The sequence below is a fragment of the Ornithodoros turicata genome, chromosome 1 (assembly GCF_037126465.1).
Source record: "Ornithodoros turicata isolate Travis chromosome 1, ASM3712646v1, whole genome shotgun sequence".
Taxonomy (NCBI): Eukaryota; Metazoa; Arthropoda; class Arachnida; order Ixodida; family Argasidae; genus Ornithodoros; species Ornithodoros turicata.
Window position 1 is genome coordinate 206,110,249 of NC_088201.1, and position 23,630 is coordinate 206,133,878.

General features: G+C 47.6%; 1 protein-coding gene across 2 annotated transcripts in view; it reads right to left on the bottom strand.

Annotated features, from left to right (window-relative positions):
* The window catches only part of LOC135378996 (caspase-3-like), a 198,593-nt gene that overhangs the window by 35,896 nt on the left and 139,067 nt on the right, over positions 1 to 23,630 (bottom strand). For both annotated transcript variants that reach the window (XM_064612221.1, XM_064612220.1), the window contains 2 exons: positions 15,979 to 16,120; positions 15,723 to 15,901 (listed from right to left, as the gene is read on the bottom strand). In XM_064612221.1, coding sequence (XP_064468291.1) covers positions 15,723 to 15,901; positions 15,979 to 16,120 — 321 coding nt within the window. The remainder of the gene's footprint in view (positions 1 to 15,722; positions 15,902 to 15,978; positions 16,121 to 23,630) is intronic.

The window sequence follows — 23,630 nt, forward strand, 5'->3', positions numbered from 1 at the left end:
CGCTACGAGAGCCATTTCAGTTTCATCTCAAAACATACACAAAACAAATTAATTCCAAAAGGAGCGCGACTCTCATCCAGGCTGCCTTTTGCTAACTTCAAGGCAACTCATCTATCCGAGTGGGAAGCTGTCTTACAGGATGTGTCGCTCGCCCTTCTCTCTCCTGCATCACGCCACTGTGAAGAAGATCAATTCACCGACCTACGAAAAAAGCAACACGAAATTGCTTCACTTCCGACGTCTACAGAGAAACGCGCATGGAAACGGGCCGTGAAGGACAGAAAAATGGAACGCGATCTTCCGTCGGCACACCAGGGAGCTGTGCAGTCACCTTAAGACCCGACTAAGGTCATTATTGAACCAAATTTGGCAGGCATTTCTTACAGTGCCCCCAGATCCATGGTAAATCTATCATCAGTAAGGCTAACAGAAATCGAGGAACGCCTTCTATCAAAAGGACTCTCTACTGTCCAAGTACAACTGAACTGAGTACAACTGAACTGAGAACCAAGTACAAAGGACTGAACGAATTCCAGCTGCACACAGATCTTGAAAACTCTGCCCGTAAACTGCGCTTGAGACTCTATACAGACGGCTTCCCCTTTCAAAACAGGTTTCAGCTGGTCACCCCCTGAACACAGGGACCGCCATCTCGATAGTTACATCCAGGCTGTGCAAAAGGATGTCCTCAAAGTAACGTACATATATCTATAGGTCGAGGGGAGTACAAAAAATCAAACGGCCACGCAGTTTTACAGTTGTTGAAGGAAAAAGACGTGTCCTATCCGCATTTCTCAACCTTATTCTCAAAAGTAACAATTTCGATTTCGACGGTAAGCACTATACGTGCAAGTCAAAGACACGGCTATGGGTACAAAAATGGCACAAAACTACGCAAATATTTTTATGGAAGCTCTAGAGGAGGAATTTCTGTCCAAGCGCGTAAAGAAGCCCACGCTTTACAAACGGTTCCTCGACGACATCTTCATGGTGTGGCCACACTCAGAAGATAACCTAATTACATTTATCAATGCCTTTAACCAAACACATCCGGCCCTCAATTTCACCATTTCGTATCCCGCTTTAACTATTAACGTCTTAGATGCCCAGGTATAGTTAGCCAACGGGGTCTTGTTCACAACCTGTTCCGTAGACCTACGGACTCTCAACAGTACCTAGCATTTAAGAGTAATCTCCCGCGTCATACTAAGCTTGCCATCCCTTACAGGCACACCGGTACAGGCGTACCTGCTCCAGTGACCACGAGCTGGGCATAAATCTAGCTGAACTTTAGCAAACATTCATCAATCGCCAATTTCCACTTAATTTGGTTGACGACGCACTAAACAGAGCCCGCAAAGCAGATCGCAAAGCCCTGTTCCAAAACCACGAACGCATGTTGGATAATAGTTCCGTAAAACTAATTTGAACATTTAACAGCGATGTTCCAAGCGTTAACAGTATACTAAACCGTCACCATAGTATCCTTCTCCAATCGGAGCGCATGCGACAAATTTTCCATCAGCCACCGCGCGTAACCACGCGCTAAGTACTAGCTCGTTTTAAATTCAAGTCCCGTGTTCGTCGTGAAGAGGAGCCAGTGAGCGAATTCATCGCCTCGTTTAAACGTCTTACGGAGGGCTGCGAATACAGTACTTTCCAAAATACTATGCTTTAGGGCCGGATTGTATGCGGTATCAACGAGATGGGAATGCAAACTCGTCTTCTCGAAAATCCAGACCTTACGTTCGATATTGCTGTGAAGACTGTGCTAGCCATGGAAATCGCGGAGAAAGTTTCAAAGGAAATAACAAAGGCAGAAGTGCCTGCTCCGGCTGCATGTGCCATTAAGATAGCACAGTCTGTACGGGACACCTGCTACCGTTGTAACGGGAAGCATTCGCCTGATCGCTGCCGATTTTCAGGCGCGGCTTGTTACCGCTGTAAAAAGACACATTTAGGACATTTAACGCTGATGTGCCCGTCAGCGTGTAACAGTTGGAAAGGGGAGAAACGAGACGGAAGTCGTATAGTTATGAACCAGAAGAGAAGGGCGCGCCGGCGCTAGAAGACGGACACGAAAAAGGTTCATAATGTCGATGATAGCGACGAGTCGACTGATGATGTGGTTTATGCCATGTGGTCAGCGTCAGCCCAGGACACCGTGGATCCATTCGTGGTTGAGCTGGAAATTGACGGGAAGCCCGTAAAAATGGAACTGGACACGGGAGCCAGTGCAAGCGTCATGGGCGAACATTTTTGCCGTAGACAGTATCCAAAAGTAAGGATCGAAGGTTCTAGCGTCCTGCCCCGAAGCTATTCAGGAGAGCTCGCATCAGTGGTAGGGAAGGCAGACGTTTTGGCGAGATACCGCGACAGGGAGAGCATTTTGCCGTTGTTCATCGTGAAGGGAAAGGGGCCTATGTGGTTAGGTCGAACATGGATGAAGGAACTCCCCGTGCTTTTGCCCCAGTGGTAACAAGTCAGCGGAGTGGTGCAAAACGTAGTAGCTCGACACGCGGCATTGTTCAAAAGTGAACTGGGGAAGTTTCGAGGTGTAGAAGCGAAGGTCGACCTGAAGGAGGAAGCTCGCCCGCGTTCTTTCAAGCCTAGGACGGTGCCATTAGCACCCCAGAAAAAGAGTAGCCCAAGAGCTGCAGAGGCTTCAACGGGAAGGAATTATAACGCCCGTAAGGACAGCTGAGTGAGCCACGCCTATGGTACCGGTATTGAAGCCAGACGGACGGGTGAGGCTCTGTGGAGACTTCAAGGTAACCATCCACCCAGTTACCTTGGTTGAGAAATATCCCGTGGCCAAGGTCGAGGAACTCTTGACAAAGCTTTCTCGCGGGAAGAGGTTCACAAAGTTAGATTTGCGTGATGCTTACTTGCAAATTAAGATACATCCAGAATATTGGAAGTTAATCACCATAAATACACAACTGGGACTGTTCGAGTACAATAGGTTGCCGTTTGGGGTCAGTTCGGCACCAGCCTTGTTCCAGAGAGAGATAGAAAACTTGCCTCAAGGGCTGAAGCATGTGGTGGTTTATTTAGACGACATCATGGTAACAGGGTTATGTGATGAAGACCATATACGGAACCTGAAGCTCGTTCTGCGTAGGTTGGAACAGGCAGGACTGCGGCTAAAGCTAGCTAAAGAAGCTGAGCCGCAGGTGGAGTACCTTGGACATGTAATTGATGCCGAAGGAGTGAGACCAAATGCTCACAAAGTTGAAGCCGTTATGAAATATGAAGTTGAAAAACCTACAAACAGCGAAAATATTCAATATTTACCACAGGCGTGAACGGCAGCTGCTATGGCCCGCCTCCGAGGCGAACTGGCCATGACATCATACACAGAACATGTTGCCAATTTGCGGACGGGCTTTTGCGAGCAAAGTGTGAAATGTTCAAACAAGCTTGCATACTTTGTCATGAAATATGTGTTAATTTGAATTGGAGACAAGATTGTAACTAGCCGTTGACACAGAATCCTACGAGAAATGTAATATAACCGTTGACTGACAGCATGGTTACCGGAGCACGTTTTCCGCTGTGGACTTCTTCGTGAGAACATACCTTCGTCAGTGACATTTTACGAGCTGCTGCGTACCGAACGATCAATAGACGCTGTATGTGTCGCATAACCTCTTCCTCCATTGTTGATAATTTGCCTTTCGCCATATTTCAAGTGATTTCGACGGGAGATATACAACGTCGTTGTTGTCCAAACCGGAACGATGCACCCACGTGGTCCGGTGGGGGGTGTCCTCCTCGTCGTTCACAGTTGACTGAGAGGATTGGATGGCGATGACGTAAGCCCACTTCGAAGGCATATATCCAGCGGTCACACCCTGCTATTTTTGTCTGATAACTGCACCTCCGTTGTACTGAATACGGTTAAAAGTCGATGTGTGTACGATAGTGATGGATCATGAGAACGGCTTTCTGCAGAGTGCTCGGAATTCTCGAAAATCATTTCATGGTCCCTTTAAGGAGTTACAAAGCTACCTAGGTCTCATCAACTTTTATCGCAGATTCTTGCCAGGCTTATCAGCAGTTCTGCATCTACTATATCAACTCCTGGGGTCTGGAGAGTCTTGAGAATGGACTAGTAAGGAAGAAGCTTTGTTCCTACAGAGCAAGGAGCTGGTGACATCAGTACACAACCCAGGCCTTCCGGTTGTGCTCTGTTGCGATGCCTCCCTATACGGCCTAGGGGCGGCACTGAGTCATCGGAACAACTCAGGTGAGCAACATCCGATAGCTTTCGCGTCAAGGAGTTCGGCTGCAGCAGAGAAAAATTACAGGCAATTGGAAAATGACGCCCTGGGTGTCGTTTTTCGAGTGAACAAAATCCGTCAGTATTTATGGGGACGGCCGTTCGAGATAGTAATAGATCACAAACCTTTATTGGGACTGCTGGGTCCAGGAAAACCAATTCCCTCGCAAGGCTCCCCCAGACTGTTTCGCTGGGCGTTATTACTTTCAACGTACCAGTACGACCTCGTTTACAAATCCGGGTCTGGTATTGCTCACGCTGACGGGTTGAGTAGAGTGTACCCTTCCCAAGTGAGGGCAGAGAAATTGGAAAACCGGCTGAGATTTTCATGCTGGAAAGAGAGTACTCAGGAATCCTGTCAGCAGTCGTTATGCAGGAAGCAACGACAAGAGACCCTCATCTTCGAAGTGTGCGAGAGGCAGTAAAAAACGGATCAGCTGGACCCATATTTTAACTCTTTTCGAGCTCGGTTCCAGGATCTGAGCCTACATGAAGGGTGCCTGCTGCTAGGATCTCGGGTTGTTGTGCCCAGCGAACTTCGGAAGAAGGTGCTTCGTGTCCTACACGAAGGCCACCCGGCTGTTGAGAAGATGAAGGCTGTGACGAGGAGTCATGTGTGGTGGCCAGGCCTGGACCGTGACGTCGTGGACGTTGTTCGGGCTGCCAGGTTTGCCAAGAGCAGCAGCATATGCAAAAACGTACCGAAATGACCGCGTAGCCATTCCCAGAGAAGTCATGGTCACGCCTTCATGTGGATTTCGGCCGTCCATTTAAAGGACGATTTTGTTTTCGTAGCGGTGGCCGCTTTTTCCAAGGGGGTCGAGGTGCTGTCCGTGACATCCCCGTCTGCAACAGCATTATTGCTTGCAACACGTGGGATCCCAGACCTCATTGTGTCTGACAACGGTGCAGCATTTTTGAGCAGTGAATACCGCAAGATTTTAAAGCGGAATAACATCAAGCAGCTTCTAATTCCACCATATCATCCTGCGTCAAATGGAGCAGCTGAGAGATTGGTACAAACTGTTAAATCTAAGCTGAAGAAAAGTGCAGCAGGAGATTTTAAAACGCAGATTGCGAGGCTTTACTACGCTACCGTTCGCAACCTCATGCAGTCCCTGAACGTACAACAGCTGAACTTCTGATGGGAAGGAAGTTGAAGACTGCGTTGGACAAGCTTAAACTTGAGTTCCGGAAGAATGTGCAATTCCAGCACCGAAAAAAAAAGATATGGCACGACCGTCATTCTTGGAATCTTCCTAAATTGACACCGGGGGACGCGGTCTAAGCTCGGAATTTCAGACAAGGGCATGCCTGGGTTGCAGGTGAGGTCACACAGAGGATGAACTCTTCGTCCGTAAATCTGCGACTGGCTAACGGCACGGAGTAGCACCGACACGCAGACTTCGTGTGAGGAAATGCTCGAGAACGGTCCAGATCTCAGTAACTCTGACACTGGGCTCTGAGCCGCCCCGGCCGGGATCGTCCTGGACTGATCTACGGCCGTCTTGGAACCGTTTGCACCACTCAAACGCTTTGCTGTGGCTAAGAGTATCGTGGCCGTACTGAGCCTGAAGTCTTCTGTGAATTTTAGATAAGTTTACGCCTTCATTCGCGAGAAACTTCATGACAATTCGCGGTTCGATGTGCGCGCTCACCTCGTTGTCGGCTATCTTGTCCAGCACGTGTCTGCTGTGTTGCACAAACTTTGCACCACCACGTGGTCAACGCAGAGGCCTGTCGCGTGTGAAAATGACGAAAAAAAAAGTAGCGCGAGCCGTTTGTACACTCAGGAGACAGAAAGTCCCGGTATGACTTGAACACCCCTCGTATATGCTTCGTCCTGTGTGCCGCTTATTCATAAGGTGTCATGATGACGTGTGTATACGTGGTTTTTGACGACATTCGAGTTGTTGCTTCTGTGGACGACGTGAAGAATTTGGCAGATATGTGAAGAATCGATGGCAGATATTTTCAATCGGAACACGGAATATACAGTGCACGCTATTTTCCGGAAGGATGGCGAGAAGACCCGTGGGAGCTTCTTTCTGGAAAGTATGTGAACGGAATTTTGTTGTATATAGTTTTTGCTGTATGCGTGTGTGTGTGTGTGTGTGTCTTGTTTCAAAAGAAAAAAATATATGCTTCAATATCTTGTGAATGGAAATTGACACGTTAGAAGTAGATGTACCTTTCAAATTCTAATATTTGTGATACCGTATCTTCAGATTCGCTACGATGCAATTCAGATAGATTGCATGTCGCGTTGAGGCACTGAGTTGAGGCACTGAGGATATCGCCAAGGCCAGCAACGAACGAAAGCGGACAGGAAAACCATCAAAGCGTGAGCCGGAATCGCAACAAACGCGGGATGATGTGAGTGTTTACAAATCTTGAACGGTGTTCTATCGCCACCAAATGTCTGTCCTTCTGTTGCTTTTCACTGGACAACATGCCTGAGGCTGCTGCTCACCAGACTGGTCATCCCTCTGGTTTGACAAGCATTTATCGTTATTTTTTCTTGTTCGAAACGCATACGCATATTTTTGGTCTGCGTTTTGAGTATGGCAATTTATCGTAATGGAATTTTATGGTTTTGCCACTGCGAGGAGTAAATTACTTTCGTAGGTGCAAACATGCTCACTCACTTTGGTAATGACTATTCGATATTTCGTGTGTTACTTTCTATGACCTCTTTGGCTATCGTACCTGAAATGAATTTTATTTCTAGGTGCATACGTCCAGTGCTTCAAGAGCAGAGCGGAGCAAGGTGAAGAAATCAGAAAGAAAATGAAGAGAGCCGCGACACTGAACGACAAATTAAAGTGTCTGAAAAACTATTTAGGACCTGATGACCTCAATACCAATAAAAAGAATTTGAACACGAAGTCGTGCTAAGGGCGCTCTGTGTTGTTCATGCCTTGAGGTCCACGCTGTGGAAAACTCAGGTCATGAGGTAACCGCAGGACCTCAAGCTCTGAGGTAACCCCAGAACCCCAAGCTATGATGTAACCCCAGAACCCAAAGCCCTGAGGTAACGTCAGGGCCTCAAGCTCTGAGGTAACTCCAGAACCTCAAGCTCTGAGGCAACTTCAGGACCTCTGATGTCCCATAATACCTCAGACTCTGAAGTAACCTCAGGAATTATTTTCAATTGGGCTTCCCTTTCCCAATTTCAGGAACTGTCACTTTTCTACTCTCACTCTGTGGGCTGGGTCTCCAACCTGATTTGATCAGACTTATGGCGATTGCGCTCAAAAAGTCGTTGCGCGCTATGCTTGGAGTGCTTCCAAGGAGCGTCAATCATATGTTCGGCTATTTTCTTCCGATCGGAGAGCTTTTCAAGATCCATGTTAATTATCATGAATATGAGGAAACTCGGCACACCCTTCATATTGTTGGAGTAAAAAAGTGACATTTACTTGAGCCATTTCCGAGTTAACTTCGCGAAAATTTACATCACATTCACATCAGGAGGCGGCAACAAACTAGTAAGAACAAACGCCGTCGACCCCATCACTCCAGGTTGAGTAGTTATTATTGTCATCAACATTTTTTTATAGTTCAATGGTACGTTATCTGGGATACCCTGTATATACCGTTTACGGCGAAATCGTGTAGCCAGTTCGTGGCAACTTTTTGTGCCAGGGCCCGCCTGTTCTCGCTTGTTTTGCCAGACCTCGTATATTAGTGTGGCGTCTAGTAAGCGCCAGGAATTTGTCAGCAAGCACATTTGTCGCCCAGCCTCGCAACGACCGGGCAATGGATTGCTGAACTATATTTGGTTTTGTCACATCCGCGTCGTTAAGGTGGCCAGAGCCCTCCTCTGGCCGCACGTCGAAGTTCACTGAGTTGAGATGAGTTCACTGAGTTGAGACGACGGTACTCGAAGACGAGCGACTGCAATGCCCTTAGCGTGATCCAATCGTCAAAAACTGCGAGATTCCTTGCACTCGTGTTCGGGTGGAAAAGGTCACGAGATCCACCGCGGGCTCCGACCTAGCAATTTCCTAGAACTAGGCTATATTACAGTGAAATGACCACCCGAATTCGCCATTAGTCTTACCAATAGCCAGACGGCTGCATACCGCCCACAGTCGATGTAGGTCCGTCGTATATTATCTTGTGTGCGTCCGCTACTTCAAGTTGTTGACCACGATGTCTTAGAAAGGGTATCGCCGTCGCTGTTCGCGCAATTAAGTACACCGAGGACGATAAAATCATCCTCGCAAGCGCTCGGTGACAGGGAATCGCCGCTCTGTTAAATTTGCCATCACTCAACAGCAGGGATCGGAACCGGAACTGAACCCGAACCGAATCGAACCCTAAACATTTTTCTGCTTGTCCTGAACCGAACCGGAACTGAACAAAAACTGGTATGGTTACCGGTTCGGGAATCGGTTCAGAGGTGAAATACGTAATTGTACTATCGACTGACCTTTTTTTTAATTATTGATTTTTTGTACCATGTCAAATGAGAGTAAAAGTAAGTGACTGTATCGTCAGCTTTTGTTTTTTCTTTGCCGGAACAAATGAGGGCCCTGACCGGGTTCTGCCAAAAAGATTCCAGCACTTCACTTTTCAATTTCAGCAAACGACCACGGGAGTGCAATACAATAAAATATCAGAGCCCTGCTACTCCCTTCGGATGCCCTGACCATCTTGTGCAACGAAGAGGCAGAGAGTGAAACCGAAACGATGCAAAACTTCGTGCGTTTCCCTAAGAACGCTTCGTCTTGTAAAGTCAAGTGGTCGTGGCGAGGCAGCAGTAGACGCTTCCTGAAACGGTTATTCACCTTTCACACCTTTCTCATACAACCGTGTGCGGTGAGGGTAAGCTCGTTTTCATGTTGCAAAATTACTGTCGATGAACCGGTTGAACCAGGACCGAAAGAAATAACGGTTTCAATCCCTTTAAGTGTCCTGACCTCTGACCGCTCTTCTTTATTTTTATTTTTTGGTTTCTCCCGGAGCCTAACCTGAACCGAATCGATATACCTGAACCGGTTCAAGCTCATAATTTCGGTTCAACGGAGGTAAACCCGAACCGAACCAATATGCCTGAACCCGATCCCGAACCGGAAAGAAAAAAAAATAACGGTTCCTATCACTGCCCACGAGTACGTTGCGCTTGAGCAATCCCTCTGCAACTACTACGGTAGCAGTTGCAACTGCAAAACAATTGTTTTGCTCTCCTGTCAGCCGCCACTGGGCGGCTTAACATCAGGCAAACGCCATGCGTTCCGTTTCATGACAGTGAGGGGGAACGTGCATCATCTGCTATAGCAGTACATTTCCACAAATTTCTCGGAGATTATTTCGTTTATCTGAAGGAAGGTTTCAGGGTTGTATGTCTACAGTACTGTACTCTTTAGTGCTTTACAGGTCGTATAGCTTGAGCTATGAGAATCGCCTGATGTCCCTTTGAGCGACCCTTGACTTATAAGCAACAAACTATCTCATTGAAACGCATATATAAGTGCGGTAGTAAGTTATGTGCTTAGAAACAGATGTAGTCAGCTTTAAAGGGGCTATAGCATCCATCGCGGTCGATCCCAAGACTGTAGTGCCGTTTTACTCTGCGTGCATAACCGATAATAACGCGGAAGATCCGACGCGAATTGGTGGCGTTCTTCCTGTGCAGTTTGATGTACCACATGGCAAGAGCAGATGATGGATATTGGGAGTATTCTGGAATTCTCTCTTCGGAAACGTCACCCGGACAAAGCCAATCAGAGAGCAGCTGGAGGGATCTTGGTAATCTTGGGGATCGACCGACCGACAGGCGTGCGAGGCGGAATATTTGGCGACGGCGTCTGCATTGTGATCGGCTTGTGCAATGTTGTTTCTGTCGGACGTTTTCGTACAGCCAGAAGCGTAACACCGTGCTTCACGCGGCATGGTCACGTCAGAACTTACACTGGTAAGCGAAAGTCCGCGTATTTACCGAGTACTTTTTCACTAGTATATTGCGGTGCGAACAAAAAGCATAGGACGCCAGAGATAATTCCCTGCGTTAGCGCTCTCATTTGTGTGCCTTGCTTGCGTCATCATAGTTCTAGCTGCAGTAGGATTGCGAATCTTTAAATATCGTTCAATATGTAAGCTGTTCTTCGAAGAAAAAAATTGCCAAGTTGACTGTGAGCACTGACGAACGTACACACGTACCCGTATGTGATGGTCCATACAAGATTGAGAGTCCGAAGTTGGGGAATTCGGTACATGACAAGTTCACACCGCCGCAGCCACAAACACAGACAAAAGGCGCACTCAAGACATGACAAACTGCAACTCATGACTACTTTACTGTTCAATACACACACGCTCTTAAATACCACAGCAGGTACACGTTCCCCAACCCGTTCGACCTACTTTTTGAGATAATAGATTTCCTATTTAATGAGGGTGACGGAGGGAGCGCTGACACATTTTCCCCTTTTTTGTGAATCAGAAAAGCTTCATTTATCTCTCGCTGCGATCGGAGACTACCCAAGCAGCACACAATATTGGGCCCATATTGGCTGGTCATTGGCGATACGGGTCCAATATGGGGCCCGTTTCGCCAAGATTTCTCCCATATTGGCTAAAACTGGGCAATATGGGCCCCATATGACGCAGTTAGAAACAATATCGGGAAAATCCTGGCAATATGGGGCCCATATTGGCCGTGTACACCCATACTGACTGAAAATACAGAAAGTGGTACGTACCCCTGTTGCACAAATGCCCAAGCAGCACGGCAAGATTGCACGTTGAAGTGCGTGAAATGCCCAGTTCAGTACGTCGTTACTTCGAACAGCTTCCCGCAGATGATACACATTGTCCGAAACGGTCAACATACATGGCAATCCCATTGTAACGTTCACTAGAACTCGACAACTTTCCACGTTGTGGAAGCAGCCGCCATCTTGCTTCGCGATGCCAATGCCAATCTGTCAAGCCGACTGAGAGCAAGCGGATCGTTTGAGCGAAATCACGCGTCCTACAAGTAATGCGCATGCGCGACAGCGGGATCGGACGTTTCATACTCGCTAAAATGTCGCTGGTTCCCCTAATGACAACGGAATTGCGGCAAGTCAAGTAAAAAACACAATATTTGATTGGAAGGGATGGCTCTTGTGTAAAGTTAGGTGCTTTCAAGTTGCTGCAAGCAGCGTGAGTTGCTCTGTCGTATGTCCGTCACCGTCACGAAAGTGTTTCGCTCCTTCGTACTCTCGGAGCGGGTTGGAAACTTTTCGTTCATAGAATATTGCGATCCCAATGATGGTTCTGCACTCTTTTGCGTTGGTGGGACTGCTTGTGTCCTTCAGCAAGGCGGGCGCTGTACCCGTTCTCCGTTTTTGGGACGATGCAGTGTTTTTTTTTTTTTTTTTGTAATAGTATGCAACGTGAGTCAATGCGATCTGCAGAAATGAAAAAGCAAGAAGAAGAGAGAAATAATATCACTGGTGGACATTAAACTGGATAAGGCTTTATTGTTACATGGTCTCCCCGTTGGTGTTATCACAGATGTATTGGCAATATTGGCGCAAAATGGGCTTGCCAATATGGGCAGGCGATATAGGTTGAATATGGAGTCTGGTTGCACTCCCCATATTGGTCCAATATTGGCGTGCTGCTTGGGTAATTTCCATGGAAGTTTTATCAAAGGATCGCAGCGGGATCGAGAGATATATGAAGTTTTATTCACGGAAAGGGGAAAAACTGTGTCAGCGCTCCCTCTATCACGCTCATTCAGGAGGAAATGTGTTATCTCAAAAAGTAGGTCGGACGGGTTGGGGAACGTGAACCTGCTCTGGTATTCAAGAGCGTGTGTGTATTGAACAGTAAGGTAGTCGGTGAGTTGCAGTTCGTTCCGTCCTTGTGTGTACCTTTTGTCTGTGTTTGTGGCTGCGGCGGTGTGAACTTGCCATTCAAGATTCTAGGTCGAAGATTCATGTGCGAAGATTTGAAAGCGAACCACATAAAGTTTTAGATAATAATAATTGGGGGTTTACGTCGCAAGACAACTGAGAGTTTTATAGCATCGTACGCTATTGCCTTTGCAGACGTAACCCTGTGGAAAAAACTTATATAACTTTCAATGTGTAAAGAAATGAGCAATATGTGGAAGGCAATCAGCAATATGAGAAAGGCAATGAGCAATATGAGCAGCGCTATGGGCAGTATGCCAACCTTATGAGTAGTATGAGCAATGCTATGATCCGCACGGCAAGGCCAACGACGCGCTATGTGCGCAGATATAAGCAATACGAGAAAAGCTATTAGCAGTATGAGCAACGTTATGCGCAGTATGAGCTGCATTTCGAGCATATGAGCAGTATGAACAGCATGAGGAATGCTGACCGTTGAGTTAACCAGTTATTCACCTAGAAGTGCTGGCGCCACAGCGTCTGGTGGTGGCCTTTCAAGAGACGCTCGTCACAGTCGGCGGGCCGTAACGGTCGCAGCTCCATTCCCCTTCGTCCGATTCTGTTCAAATTTTAGGCGCATATTTCCCGTTCCGATCGTGTCCTACAACATTCTATTTGGCTCCTGGATTCTCATCCAAGCCGTCGCCAGTGCCATCTCAGTGCTTGGACGCTTACTTGCTTATTCTACCCCTCGGAGTCGTCTTGAGGTATTTCGCTCCGCTCTGCGTGGAACTCATATTTTCGTCGCCGTCTCCATGCTGTGACAGTGTCCTTGTGCCGTTTCAGTGATCACTGAAGGTGTTTTTTGTGTGTACCTTAGGAGCAACCTACAGAAGCCGTGGCAGGTGTGTACGCATTAGAGGTACGTTGCAGTCCCGTTTTTCCGTTATCGCTCTTTATGTCTGTCGGGTTAGCTGTCTGCAACTACCATATTCGTGTTTTTTTTTTACTTTTTGTGGAAAGCGTTAGCTGATAGCCTTTGCATGTGGGTATAGAGTGTTTAAAATAAAGTCGTGCACCAGGGCGTACCGAAATCGCACATTAGCATGCAAAAAAAAAAGTGTATTTGGATGCCCCAAAGTGAAGCATGCCACAAACACTCTGTGTCAGTAACCCGTTGCTGCAGCGAACAAGTACATGCACTCAGTTTTGCAAGCACAACGCAAACATACTCAGATGTTTCAAAACAGCGTTCATTGGACATCACCAGCATTAGAGGAAGGTTACGTTCAATTCAATTTTAATCGGCAAAATGACCTCGTGCGTTATTCTGACTTACTAAATACAACTTAATGCTTTGAAGGTGCGATCTACGCGTTAGGATGAGAAACAGGCCCCAGTCATGTCCATTTCAGCATGAAACCATACGGCTGTATAAGTAATTTGTGGGAACTGGAATACTTGTAGCCGCAGAAATTTAGCGCAGTTCTAATTTTGTTCTTTCTTTTGAACAGATACTTTCGTCAAATATGCAGAAAAAGGTAAACTATCGACATCAAAGGTGCCTGTACAGAAACGGAAAAAGCTCATCAAAAAGCATTTGGCAAGCTTTCTGAAGGATCTACGTCGCGCCAGTACCTGAATAAACCGGTATTTTGTAATCACGTGTTGTCATTTTAGCTTAATCATGTCATGTTGCACGTTTGCTCAGACGGTTCATGTGCATTCATGTACATGAATACGCTGTGTGAGAATGCTCATATAGCTCATACGCTGTTTGAGAGAGTGCTCATATAGTTCATACATGCTCATATAGCTCATACATGCTCATATAGCTCATACATGCTCATAGGAGCTCATATGTTTGCTCATACAATAAACACATATACGAGCCTCATGTGATTGCTCATACAGATGGCTGTATGTTTTTTTTTGACAGGGAAGTGATATCGTTGATGGTTCTGCGCACGCGCAAAACATAACGAGAGCTTCGGGCAGTGCGCAGAAGCACATCGCTGTATCGTGCGGAACATAATATGTGCCTAAAGTAGTAATTTCAGGCCATTCCTCACGAGAGTTCCGTCATGAGCGGCTCCGCTGCCGGATGTCGTGATAAAATACGGATCATCCCTGAAATATGTCGCTTGGGACGGGAATGGTTTGCAAGGGTGTCATTTGGTGTAGAATTTTCATTTACAAACAACAACTTTATTTCGAGTCAGCTTTAAAGGGACGTTTAAAAGGCAATTTATTTTCATGAAAAAAGCTATGAGTGCCGCAAATATGTCGTTTTTACAATTCAGTTGTACGACCAGGCGGACATCTTTTGGATTATAGTATACACATGACTGATTACCTAAAATTCATTAACTGACTCTTTCATTCGGGACTTTCGGGCAAGAGCGAGATAAGAGAACGGGAGGCAATCCTCGTTGAGCTCCGTTTTAACTTTTAAGAATAAAAAGAAACAGTACATGCTGTGAAATATCGATTGCTTGATTTCGTTATGCAAATCAGCCGAAACCGAAAAATCGCGCCTGAGGAGGGCATCGCCCTCGCCGATGAAGGCTTATCTGGGGCGGAAAGCGGTTTACCTGGCCAGCTGAGCGGCACGTACTCGAATGATCTACATCGCTCCAAATCACGTGGCCCTCTGACGTGAAATAAGCGCTGTACTCTCTGTATTCCCTGTCGCCGTGGTTTCGTTTACGGTTCATTTGCACGAAAAAACTCGGGGACGAGTATTTGGACGCACTGTCGTGTTCCAGGATTGTTTAAACGTGAAGTGGCTTGCAACTAGGATAGTGTCTCAATCCGCTATCAACTTTTGCTTGAATTCCCCTAATTCAAAAGTTAATGAATCCATTTAGGTAATAGTCACCTTGTAGTTGCACACTTTCTTCAAGCGGGTGTCAGCCTAGGTGTAGGACCAACTCCAGAAATATCTCTCGTCTATGCTGCTCTTTCGCAAAAATTATCAAAAGGCTAGAAAAACACCCTATATTTATTTTGATTACAGAAAACATGAAATTGCTGCTTTAAGGTTCTTCGCCAGGTCTACATTACTCGTCCCCCCTTACACCAAATTTCTGATATCATCGCCAAGCTCAACCTCGAATGACGGCGCTCTCCGCAAATGATTCATCGCAGGCAAGGCCGGGAGTGCAACGGATGTGGAAACTCGTAGCGTTATGTCGCGAAACCCCTAATGAAACCCAGCAGTAGCTTCAGCAATGAAGCAACACTTTCCTGGAGAGAAAGAAAACGACGAGCTTGTCCTGTTGGTGCTTGTCAGTGTTGTCTTTCCTCAATATCAATAGCAGTTATCATCTCGAGATCATCCGCAGCTCATTTGCATCTTACTTTTATGATCAGCAAGTGTCACTGCTTAAGTAGAATGAGCAGCGATGCCATTGTGGTCAACGTGCGGATCAATTTTGTCAACACGTGAGCCAATTGTCACTACAAATCACCCTCTCGCTTATCGCGAAAGAAAAAAAACGCAGAATGGTCTGATAAACAAATTACAGTTAGTCGTGCAAATCCCCTAATGTAGTTCCGAGCTATATGGTCGAAACTCTTACCTGAACGAAAAACAATTTAGGTTTAGCAGCCAGACCTTTACACTTCCCTGGTTCGAACATGGTATACACTTTGGACAGTTGAATTTCTTGGCCGTCTGAGCAGATTATGTCATCATTCTTCGCATGGCTCAACAGGAACAAGCAGAGGCAGTATGAACTTGAGTGATCCTCGCCAGCCACTGCACCAATAACGAGACGAATAAAGAAGTGAAGAAAAAGAAAGCAAAAGGAGAAAACGAAAGGAAAAAAAACTTACACTTTTTAAGCGTTTTGAGCATCGCCTCCTTTCTGAGGTTATCATGCACATCAACATCAAATCCAAGCTGTCCTCCAAAGAGCGTTCGTATCCTCTCTTTGTCTTTTTTGGTTCCACTTCGTTCAGGATGTCCAGCAATCCCCTGCACAAAAACAACATTGGCATGCCTGTTGAAAGGTGGACTGGAGAGAATGGCATCAAGTGAGATGCAAGAAAATGCCAAAGCCTGATACATCTGAATACCTTGCCGGCTGTGTCTTGGTTTTTTGATCAAGTATAGTCGCGTCCTACACGTATAATTATCTAATCAATAACCAGTACATTTGCATTGACAGTGCTATGTATTGTCGTTGCAGTTTACCAAGCCCAAACACGTGCATGTGTGGACTGTCGCGTTACCCCTGTAGCAGCACTAGTGCCATCGGATGGTGGCAGCTTAGTTTGAACGTGAGCGCGCTGAGCGCGATTAAACCCAGTTGTTAAAACCAGTTGTTCTCCAGCAGTCACGGATACAGCTGTCAGTCCCTTCCTACGCCACATTTGGTGACCAGGACCTGGACATATGCAAAACTTCGTTTGGTTTCATGGAACCTCCCCCGCCGCAAAGTGTTCCCGTCGCTGGCGCACCGCTGCCCGCAAGTTCGACAGCGGGCCCGGCCATTTCGGCCGCCGCCACGCCACAGCTGCGACTTCCCCCTTTCTGGCGACAGAACCCTCGGTCGTGGTTCCGGCAAGTGGAGGCACAATTTGCGCTTCGGCACATACAGACCTAACAGTCGAAGTACTTCCAGGTCCTTGCAGGCCTTCATCCAGAAATTGCGGCAGAGCTGGATTGTGTCCTCGCCTCTGTCTCGCTTACTGAGGCCTATGATGTTCTTAAGAGCTCCATATTGGATCGCCTGGAAGTTTCCGAATATGCCAGGTTTCAGTAGCTACTTTCTGAAGAAGACCTTGGTGACCGTAAGCCTTCACAGCTGCTGCACCGAATGAAGTAGCTGTTCGGAGATTCCGTCAGCCATAGCCAGCAGCCGCTCTTGCGGGAATTATTTCTTCAGCGTTTGCCGCATGAGCATGGTTCTGGCATGATCCGAAGACCTGACCCTAGACAAGCTGGATGCTTTGACAGATCAGATCACAAACTATTTTGTTCCTCGGCATCCGTCGGTGGTGGTAGCGGCAACGCCAGCTCAGCCTTCACGCTTGGTTCGCATAGAGCAGAAGCTTCACGACCTAACGGACGCGTTCCACTCACTCTCTGCGAGTCGCCCCAGACGTCATTGCCGCTCCACTTCTGAACCTCCACCGGCCCGTCGCCAATCGTCCACCCTTTCGCCTCCACCGTCAGAAGATACTCCTTCACGTGCCAACCTTTGTTAGTACCACCACCATTTCCAACATCGAGCACAGCGCTGCATTTCGCCCTGTACCTGGCAGGGAAATTCGCGGGCCGGTCACTGAAGGCGGCAGGCGATCCCGGCCCAACTTCCAGCCGCCTTTTCGTTGTATGTGACCGCGTTGCTGGATACCGCCTCCTGGTCGATACCGGCGTTGAGGTCAGAGTGATCCCAGCGTCTGCTGCAGATCGGCGCCGTTCGCCCACCGGCTTTAACCTTCAAGCCGCCGACGGTAGCACAATCAAAACATACGGCCTACGCTCCTTGACGTTGGACCTTGGCCTAAGGAGGTATTTCGGTGGGTCTTCGCTCTTGCGGATGTCTCGCAGCCTGTTATAGGCGCCGACTTCTTGGCTGCCTTCAACCTGTCCGTTAACGTCCGCCATCGACGCCTTCTTGACAGCACCACAATGCTTGAAGTGAAGGGCCTGTCTCCTCCGGAAGTCCCAACTGGTATCCGCGCGCTGCGCCCAGCTTCCCCGTCTCTTGGACAAGTGTCTGGACATCACCAAGCCCTGCAACTTGAAGGCACCGGTCAAGCACGACGTGACCCATCATATTACCACCACGAGCCCTCCAGTCTTCTCACGCTTCCGCCGCCTCCCCGGTGACCGCCTGGCTATCGCCAAACGCGAGTTTAGGTATCAGTCGGCAGTCCTCCAGCAGCTGGGCCTTCCCGCTCCATATGGTGCCTAAGAAGGATCCAGGAGATTGGAGGCCATGCGGCGACTATAGGTCCCTCAATGCCAGGACCATTCGAGACAGATACCTTCTACCTCACATTCACGATTTTACTGCCAGTCTCGCAGGCTGCACCGTCTTCACGACCATGGACTTGGTGAAAGCCTATCACCAGATTCCGGTGCACCCGCCTGACATACCTAAGACGGCCGTCAAAGCAACTTTCGGACTCTTTGAATTTGTCAAGATGCCTTTCGGGTTGTGCAATGCTGCACAGAGCTCCCAACACTTCATCAACATCATCCTGCGAGACTTACCTTTCGTCTACGCATATATTGATGGCCTCCTCATTGCAAGCACCTCGCAGGAGGAGCACGTTGTGCATCTCCTTCAGGTATTCGCCCGCCTCCAAGACTACGGCCTTGTCATTAACGTTAAAAAGTGCAATTTCGGGCAGAGCGAAGCGAAGTTTCTGGGCCACCATATCGATCAGCACGGCATTCGTCCTCTTGACACTAAGGTGCAGGCCATCCGCGAATTTCCCCATCCGCAATCAGTACGGCAGTTGCAACAGTTCCTTGGCCTGTTGAATTTTAACCGGAGGTTCATCCCCGGCTGCGCACGCGTTGTCCGACCGCTCACGGGCCTCCTCTGGGCGCCCAAGTCGGCGACCTCCAAGTTGTCCTGGACGATGGAACTTGTGGCCTCATTTGTAGAAGTGAAAGTCGCCCTTGCCAATGCAACACTGCTCGTCTATCCAGTTCCTTCTGCCCCAACCCGCCTCATGGCTGATGCCTCTACCATGGCTACTGGCCCCGTTCTACAGCAGTTCGTTGATCGCATGTGGCAGCCGCTTGGTTTTTTTCTCCCGTCGCCTCAAGACCGCCGCGACCCACTACAGCACGTTTGGGCGCGAGCTCTTCGCTGTATACACGGCCGTGAGGCACTTCCGCTACCACCTGGAAGGGCGTGACTTCCACTTTCTGATCGGCAACAAGCCGTTGTCATATGCATTCTGTGGCAACCACTCCGGCTACTGTGAGCGTGAGATCCGTCAGCTTGCTTTTATATCAGAGTTTTGCACCGACATTCGCCATATCGCTGGCGTTGACAACTCGGCAGCTGACACTCTTTCACGCACCAATGCACTTCCCTACTTGCCATTCCCGGTGAACGTCACTGACCTCCTGAACACCCAGGCTTAAGGATTACCTCGTTAGTGAATCCTCCCTTGTCGTTCGGAAGGTACACCTTCCAGATTGCGTAGACCCTCTTTTCTGTGACGTGTCAACTGCACATCCTTACCCCTTCGTCCTGAGCTGCTACGCCGCTGGATCTTCAGCAAGCACCACAGACTCGCCCACACCGGCGTGCGCGCTACACAGAAGGCCATTGCAAACCGCTATGTCTGGCCAAATATCAACAAGGACATCTGAAGCTGGACCCGCTCCTGACTTGCTTCCCAGCGAACCAAACTTGAACGCCATATTGAGACGCCTCTCAAAGCGTTCCCCACGTCGAACGGCCGGTTCTGCCACATTCATTTGGACCTATTTGGCCCACTTCCCCCTTCGCTCGACTACCGGTATCTCTTCTCCTGCGTGGACTGCTTTACGCACTGGGCAGAGGTTGTACCCATCCCCGACGCGATGGTGGACTCGGACGAGCAACTCTACTCGGTTAGGTCGCCCGTTTCGGCTGCCCTGACATTGTGACCACTGACAGGGGACGCCAGTTCACATCCCGCTGCTTCACGTCTCTTCTGAAAGCTATCGGAGCTAAGCATATGATGAAGACGGCCTACCACCTCGCTGCGCACGGGATGGTCGGGCGGCTGCATCGCCAGCTAGAAGCCGCCTTTCTGTTCCCAGCCTGAGCAGCACTAGTGCGATCGGATGATGGCAGCTCAGTTTGAACGTGAGCGCGCTGAGCGCCATTAAACCAGTTGTTTTCCACAAGTCACGGAGTACAGTTGTCATTACTGAACGATTGAGCTCGCTCTTGCAGTTTATTTTGTGCGTTGCCGTATCAAGATGCCGCTCCGTGGATGAGGTCTAAAGGTAAAGATGCGGCACTTCGTTGGTAATCCTGGGTGGAGAATGGCTACACTTGAATATTCCTAAAACGCATTATGTGAGGGAAAACAGAACAGTATCGAGAAAACTTAACTTGTGGTCATGCGAATATTACTCATTATTCGGGGCTTGACGTCGCAAGACAACTGCGACGGAAATACTCTGGCAACCAATATTTCTCAACTGTACAGTTCATATGCTTTTAACTTTGAAATTATTCTGGTAACACACTTCAAGCCATGCACAAAAGCCATCTGTATCATGGGCGGTGCAGCAGATAATGACAGTGGGAGTTGCTGTTCAATTAAAAACTACAATAGGGATCAATACTGCTGTTGTGCGTTAAGCGCCTTGAAGGAATCACATATTCATTGTAAGTTGTTAAAGGAGCACTAAGATGACCCCCAATTTTTTTCTTGTTTTGATGCAAAGCATTCCCCAATGAATAAAATGAGTTCCGAAAGAACGATGAGCGTAGGTGACCTACAGAGCCGTCATAACCTGTCCAGACATGCCATGGTGACGTCACACCTGACGTGTCAGGGTGTCCAGAACTGGTGGTCACAAGAAGGACGGTGATGCCACCTGGTGTGACATTTTACAACTAGGTAGTCACCTATCCCTGTAACCATCGACCTAGCAATGGTGAGTGGTCGTTCCTGACCAGAATATTCAACATGGTATTGTTGACGTACAATTAAACTGTTTCTCTCCACTCTATTTCTATTGTTATTTTGATGACCACAGGAAACATGTAAATTGCTCAGGAAGCGATTACTCACTCGCACTGAATCCCTCAGCGCCTCACTGAATGATCCCAATTACTGCGGGCGGTAGGTTCTGTTCCAGCTTGCTGGAATCATATCTCTGGCCTCAAACGAAAAAAAAATGGGGTAGTCGAATTGCAAAATGTGCAACTGATGCTGTCTGCAGGGGCGGTGCAGAGTTTGGGGATTGTGGATCAGGTGACCCTTGCATCACGTCCGGGTCGCCACTGTGGAATGAGCGAGGCGTATGACCGTTCAGGCTGGAACAACTTCGAGAATTGGCTCGATGGTCTTTTATTCACGCACCGGCCGAGTAGCGTCCTTCGTCTTCTTCGCCACACTGCTAATTAATGGTGTTCAGTGCTCATGCATGTTTCCTGATACTGGTGGTCAGTACTTAATACTCAGCCTACATTTTCCTTGGGGGAAACGGGGCAGACGAGTTCACGCGGTTTCCCAGTGGTCGCCTCTCCCGTCGTCTGCATCCAGCGCCATCTGATGAATAGGGAGATAACCTTGTCCAGCGCACCCAAGATCAGCCGCGCCGCAGCACATGCATATAAGCCCTCTCCCTGACGGGAGGAATCACGTGTGACGTGACCTTCTGACGCCATCCACTCAAACGTTGCCTGCCTGCGTACTGCTGATGAGGCCCAAGAAGGCCGAAACAGTTGTCCAGTAATGGCATGGCGATGTTTGAGTTACAGACATATGCATAAAAGCAGTTCTTTAAAATCCATTAACAGTGATGAATTAACAATTAAAGTCTGATAACATCCGTGGTGAAGCTGTTACATGCGTGAAGTATATTGCAGAAAGAAATAAGTGATATGGGAGGCTAGTGGAGGAACTTCATATTGCAGAAAAGCTTGAGCTTCGCAAAAAGAGCGGACGACGCATGACTCCCTTCTGCGTGGTCCGTTCAATATGGAGATACCCCCACTGATTAATTTAGGTATGGCGGCGAGGACCAGCTTCGTCGCTTCATTCGAGAGCATCACACCTATTCCCGACCTGGCAGATCTGCTACATATGTGCTTGTAGCAAGCGTAGTCATCTCCGCATTTTCCTTTTAATAGGTGTGTGAGACAAAATACGCATCAATTGTTTTTAGATTAATAAATCGACAGGAATTGTATCTTCCAATGAAAAGGCCGTACATGGCGCGGTCGAACCATGGACATGAACTAACCAGCTTCATAGCAAATCACATATACAATATAATGCAAAAAGTACAGCCTCAAACAAAATTTCAAAAAACAGAAGCTTGCATGACAGTGTAACAAAACTGTCAGACACTAATGAATGAGATATGTATGAAAACGGGAGTCCCAGGTTAGAAGTTGTTGGTGTCTTGTCTTATTGTCTCAATTGTAGTATATGTTTATCCCAGTCCCCCTCTACATTCCCGAAAACCTTAGAGCATCGCGCAGGATTTTCTGATACGAAGCCACCTTTTGCAAAAACATGTGAAAAGATAGGGCAGCGGCCTGCATATTAGGGCATCACACCCACCTTTGAATCCCAACATTCCCGCAAGGATAACATCCTAGCAAATCTCTGTATTTGTTTGAACACAGTTGGTACAGCACATTGTTTTTTAAATGTTCTTTGGAAAATATAAATAAACAAATTCACTACTCTGCACGTGTCCTGTCAGCTCTATAGAGCAGCTTCGAATTTCACTAAAAGCCACGTGTGAAACCTAGACGAAACTAGTGTTGAAGGTCCATATAAGTCCTGGGGCCCTATCCTGGTCAAAGTAATCTACCTCGATTACTTTAAATTTCTTCTGTCATTGGTGCACAATTGAAAAAGGCGTGAATATTAAAAGTGGTTGACACCTTCTATCAACCAATCGCCCCACGTGTTATCTTGGAAAGCGACCCGCCTTATCGGTGTTTCGTCCTGAGAATCCGAAGGCCACACGTGTGATCTGCCCGCCCTGCCTTGTTGCTTCGGTTCTTTGGTGTCGGAAACAGAAAACTCTACCGGCGAAAAAAAAGAATTTCGTGGAAAATGCGCGAAAAGCACGCTCGTAATTTCCTTTTTTGCTGTTTGTCATTTTTCTTGACGTACAGGTGTGCAAGACGGCAATGTTTGTGTGACACCGTGATTGTACTTGGCTGGCGCTGATGGCATGCAACAAAACGATAAAAGCGCGAAGGATCATTGCAAAGCGTCGAACGGACAGTATGACGCGAGCCGTAAACGCGTTTATGAGAAATTGGTTCGTGCTTTAAATCTTGAGCTTTATTTATGAGCATTTCTTTATATTTTTCTGTGTGTTCGTGTGCTCGATATGCGAAATGATAATTCGTATTTCAATATGCTTCTTTTGCTCGTGAGCTGTGGGGGTGGTAATGATACCGCAAATGAGCGTTGATATTTTTACTCAACAAACAGTGAACTTTGATTGATGAGTTTTGCTGTGCACACCGCTACGTTGCAATAACATTGATTGTACGACGTACGGCTCTGACGACGCTTCTAAAAGCCCGCCACTTTCACACATACGATGCCGCAATCGGCGCAGAGAAACGGTGTTACGCGGTGCTTTTCTATCATTATTAAACAAAAACGAAGAAAGATATGAATATTTTGTTGTGACGAGCGCATACAGAATTTATACAATAAACGGAAATGCACATACGGACCCATCACGAAACCCATCGTCGCTCAAAGTAATCGACTCTCTTTCGCTACATTACTTTTCAGCTTTGAAACTAATATTT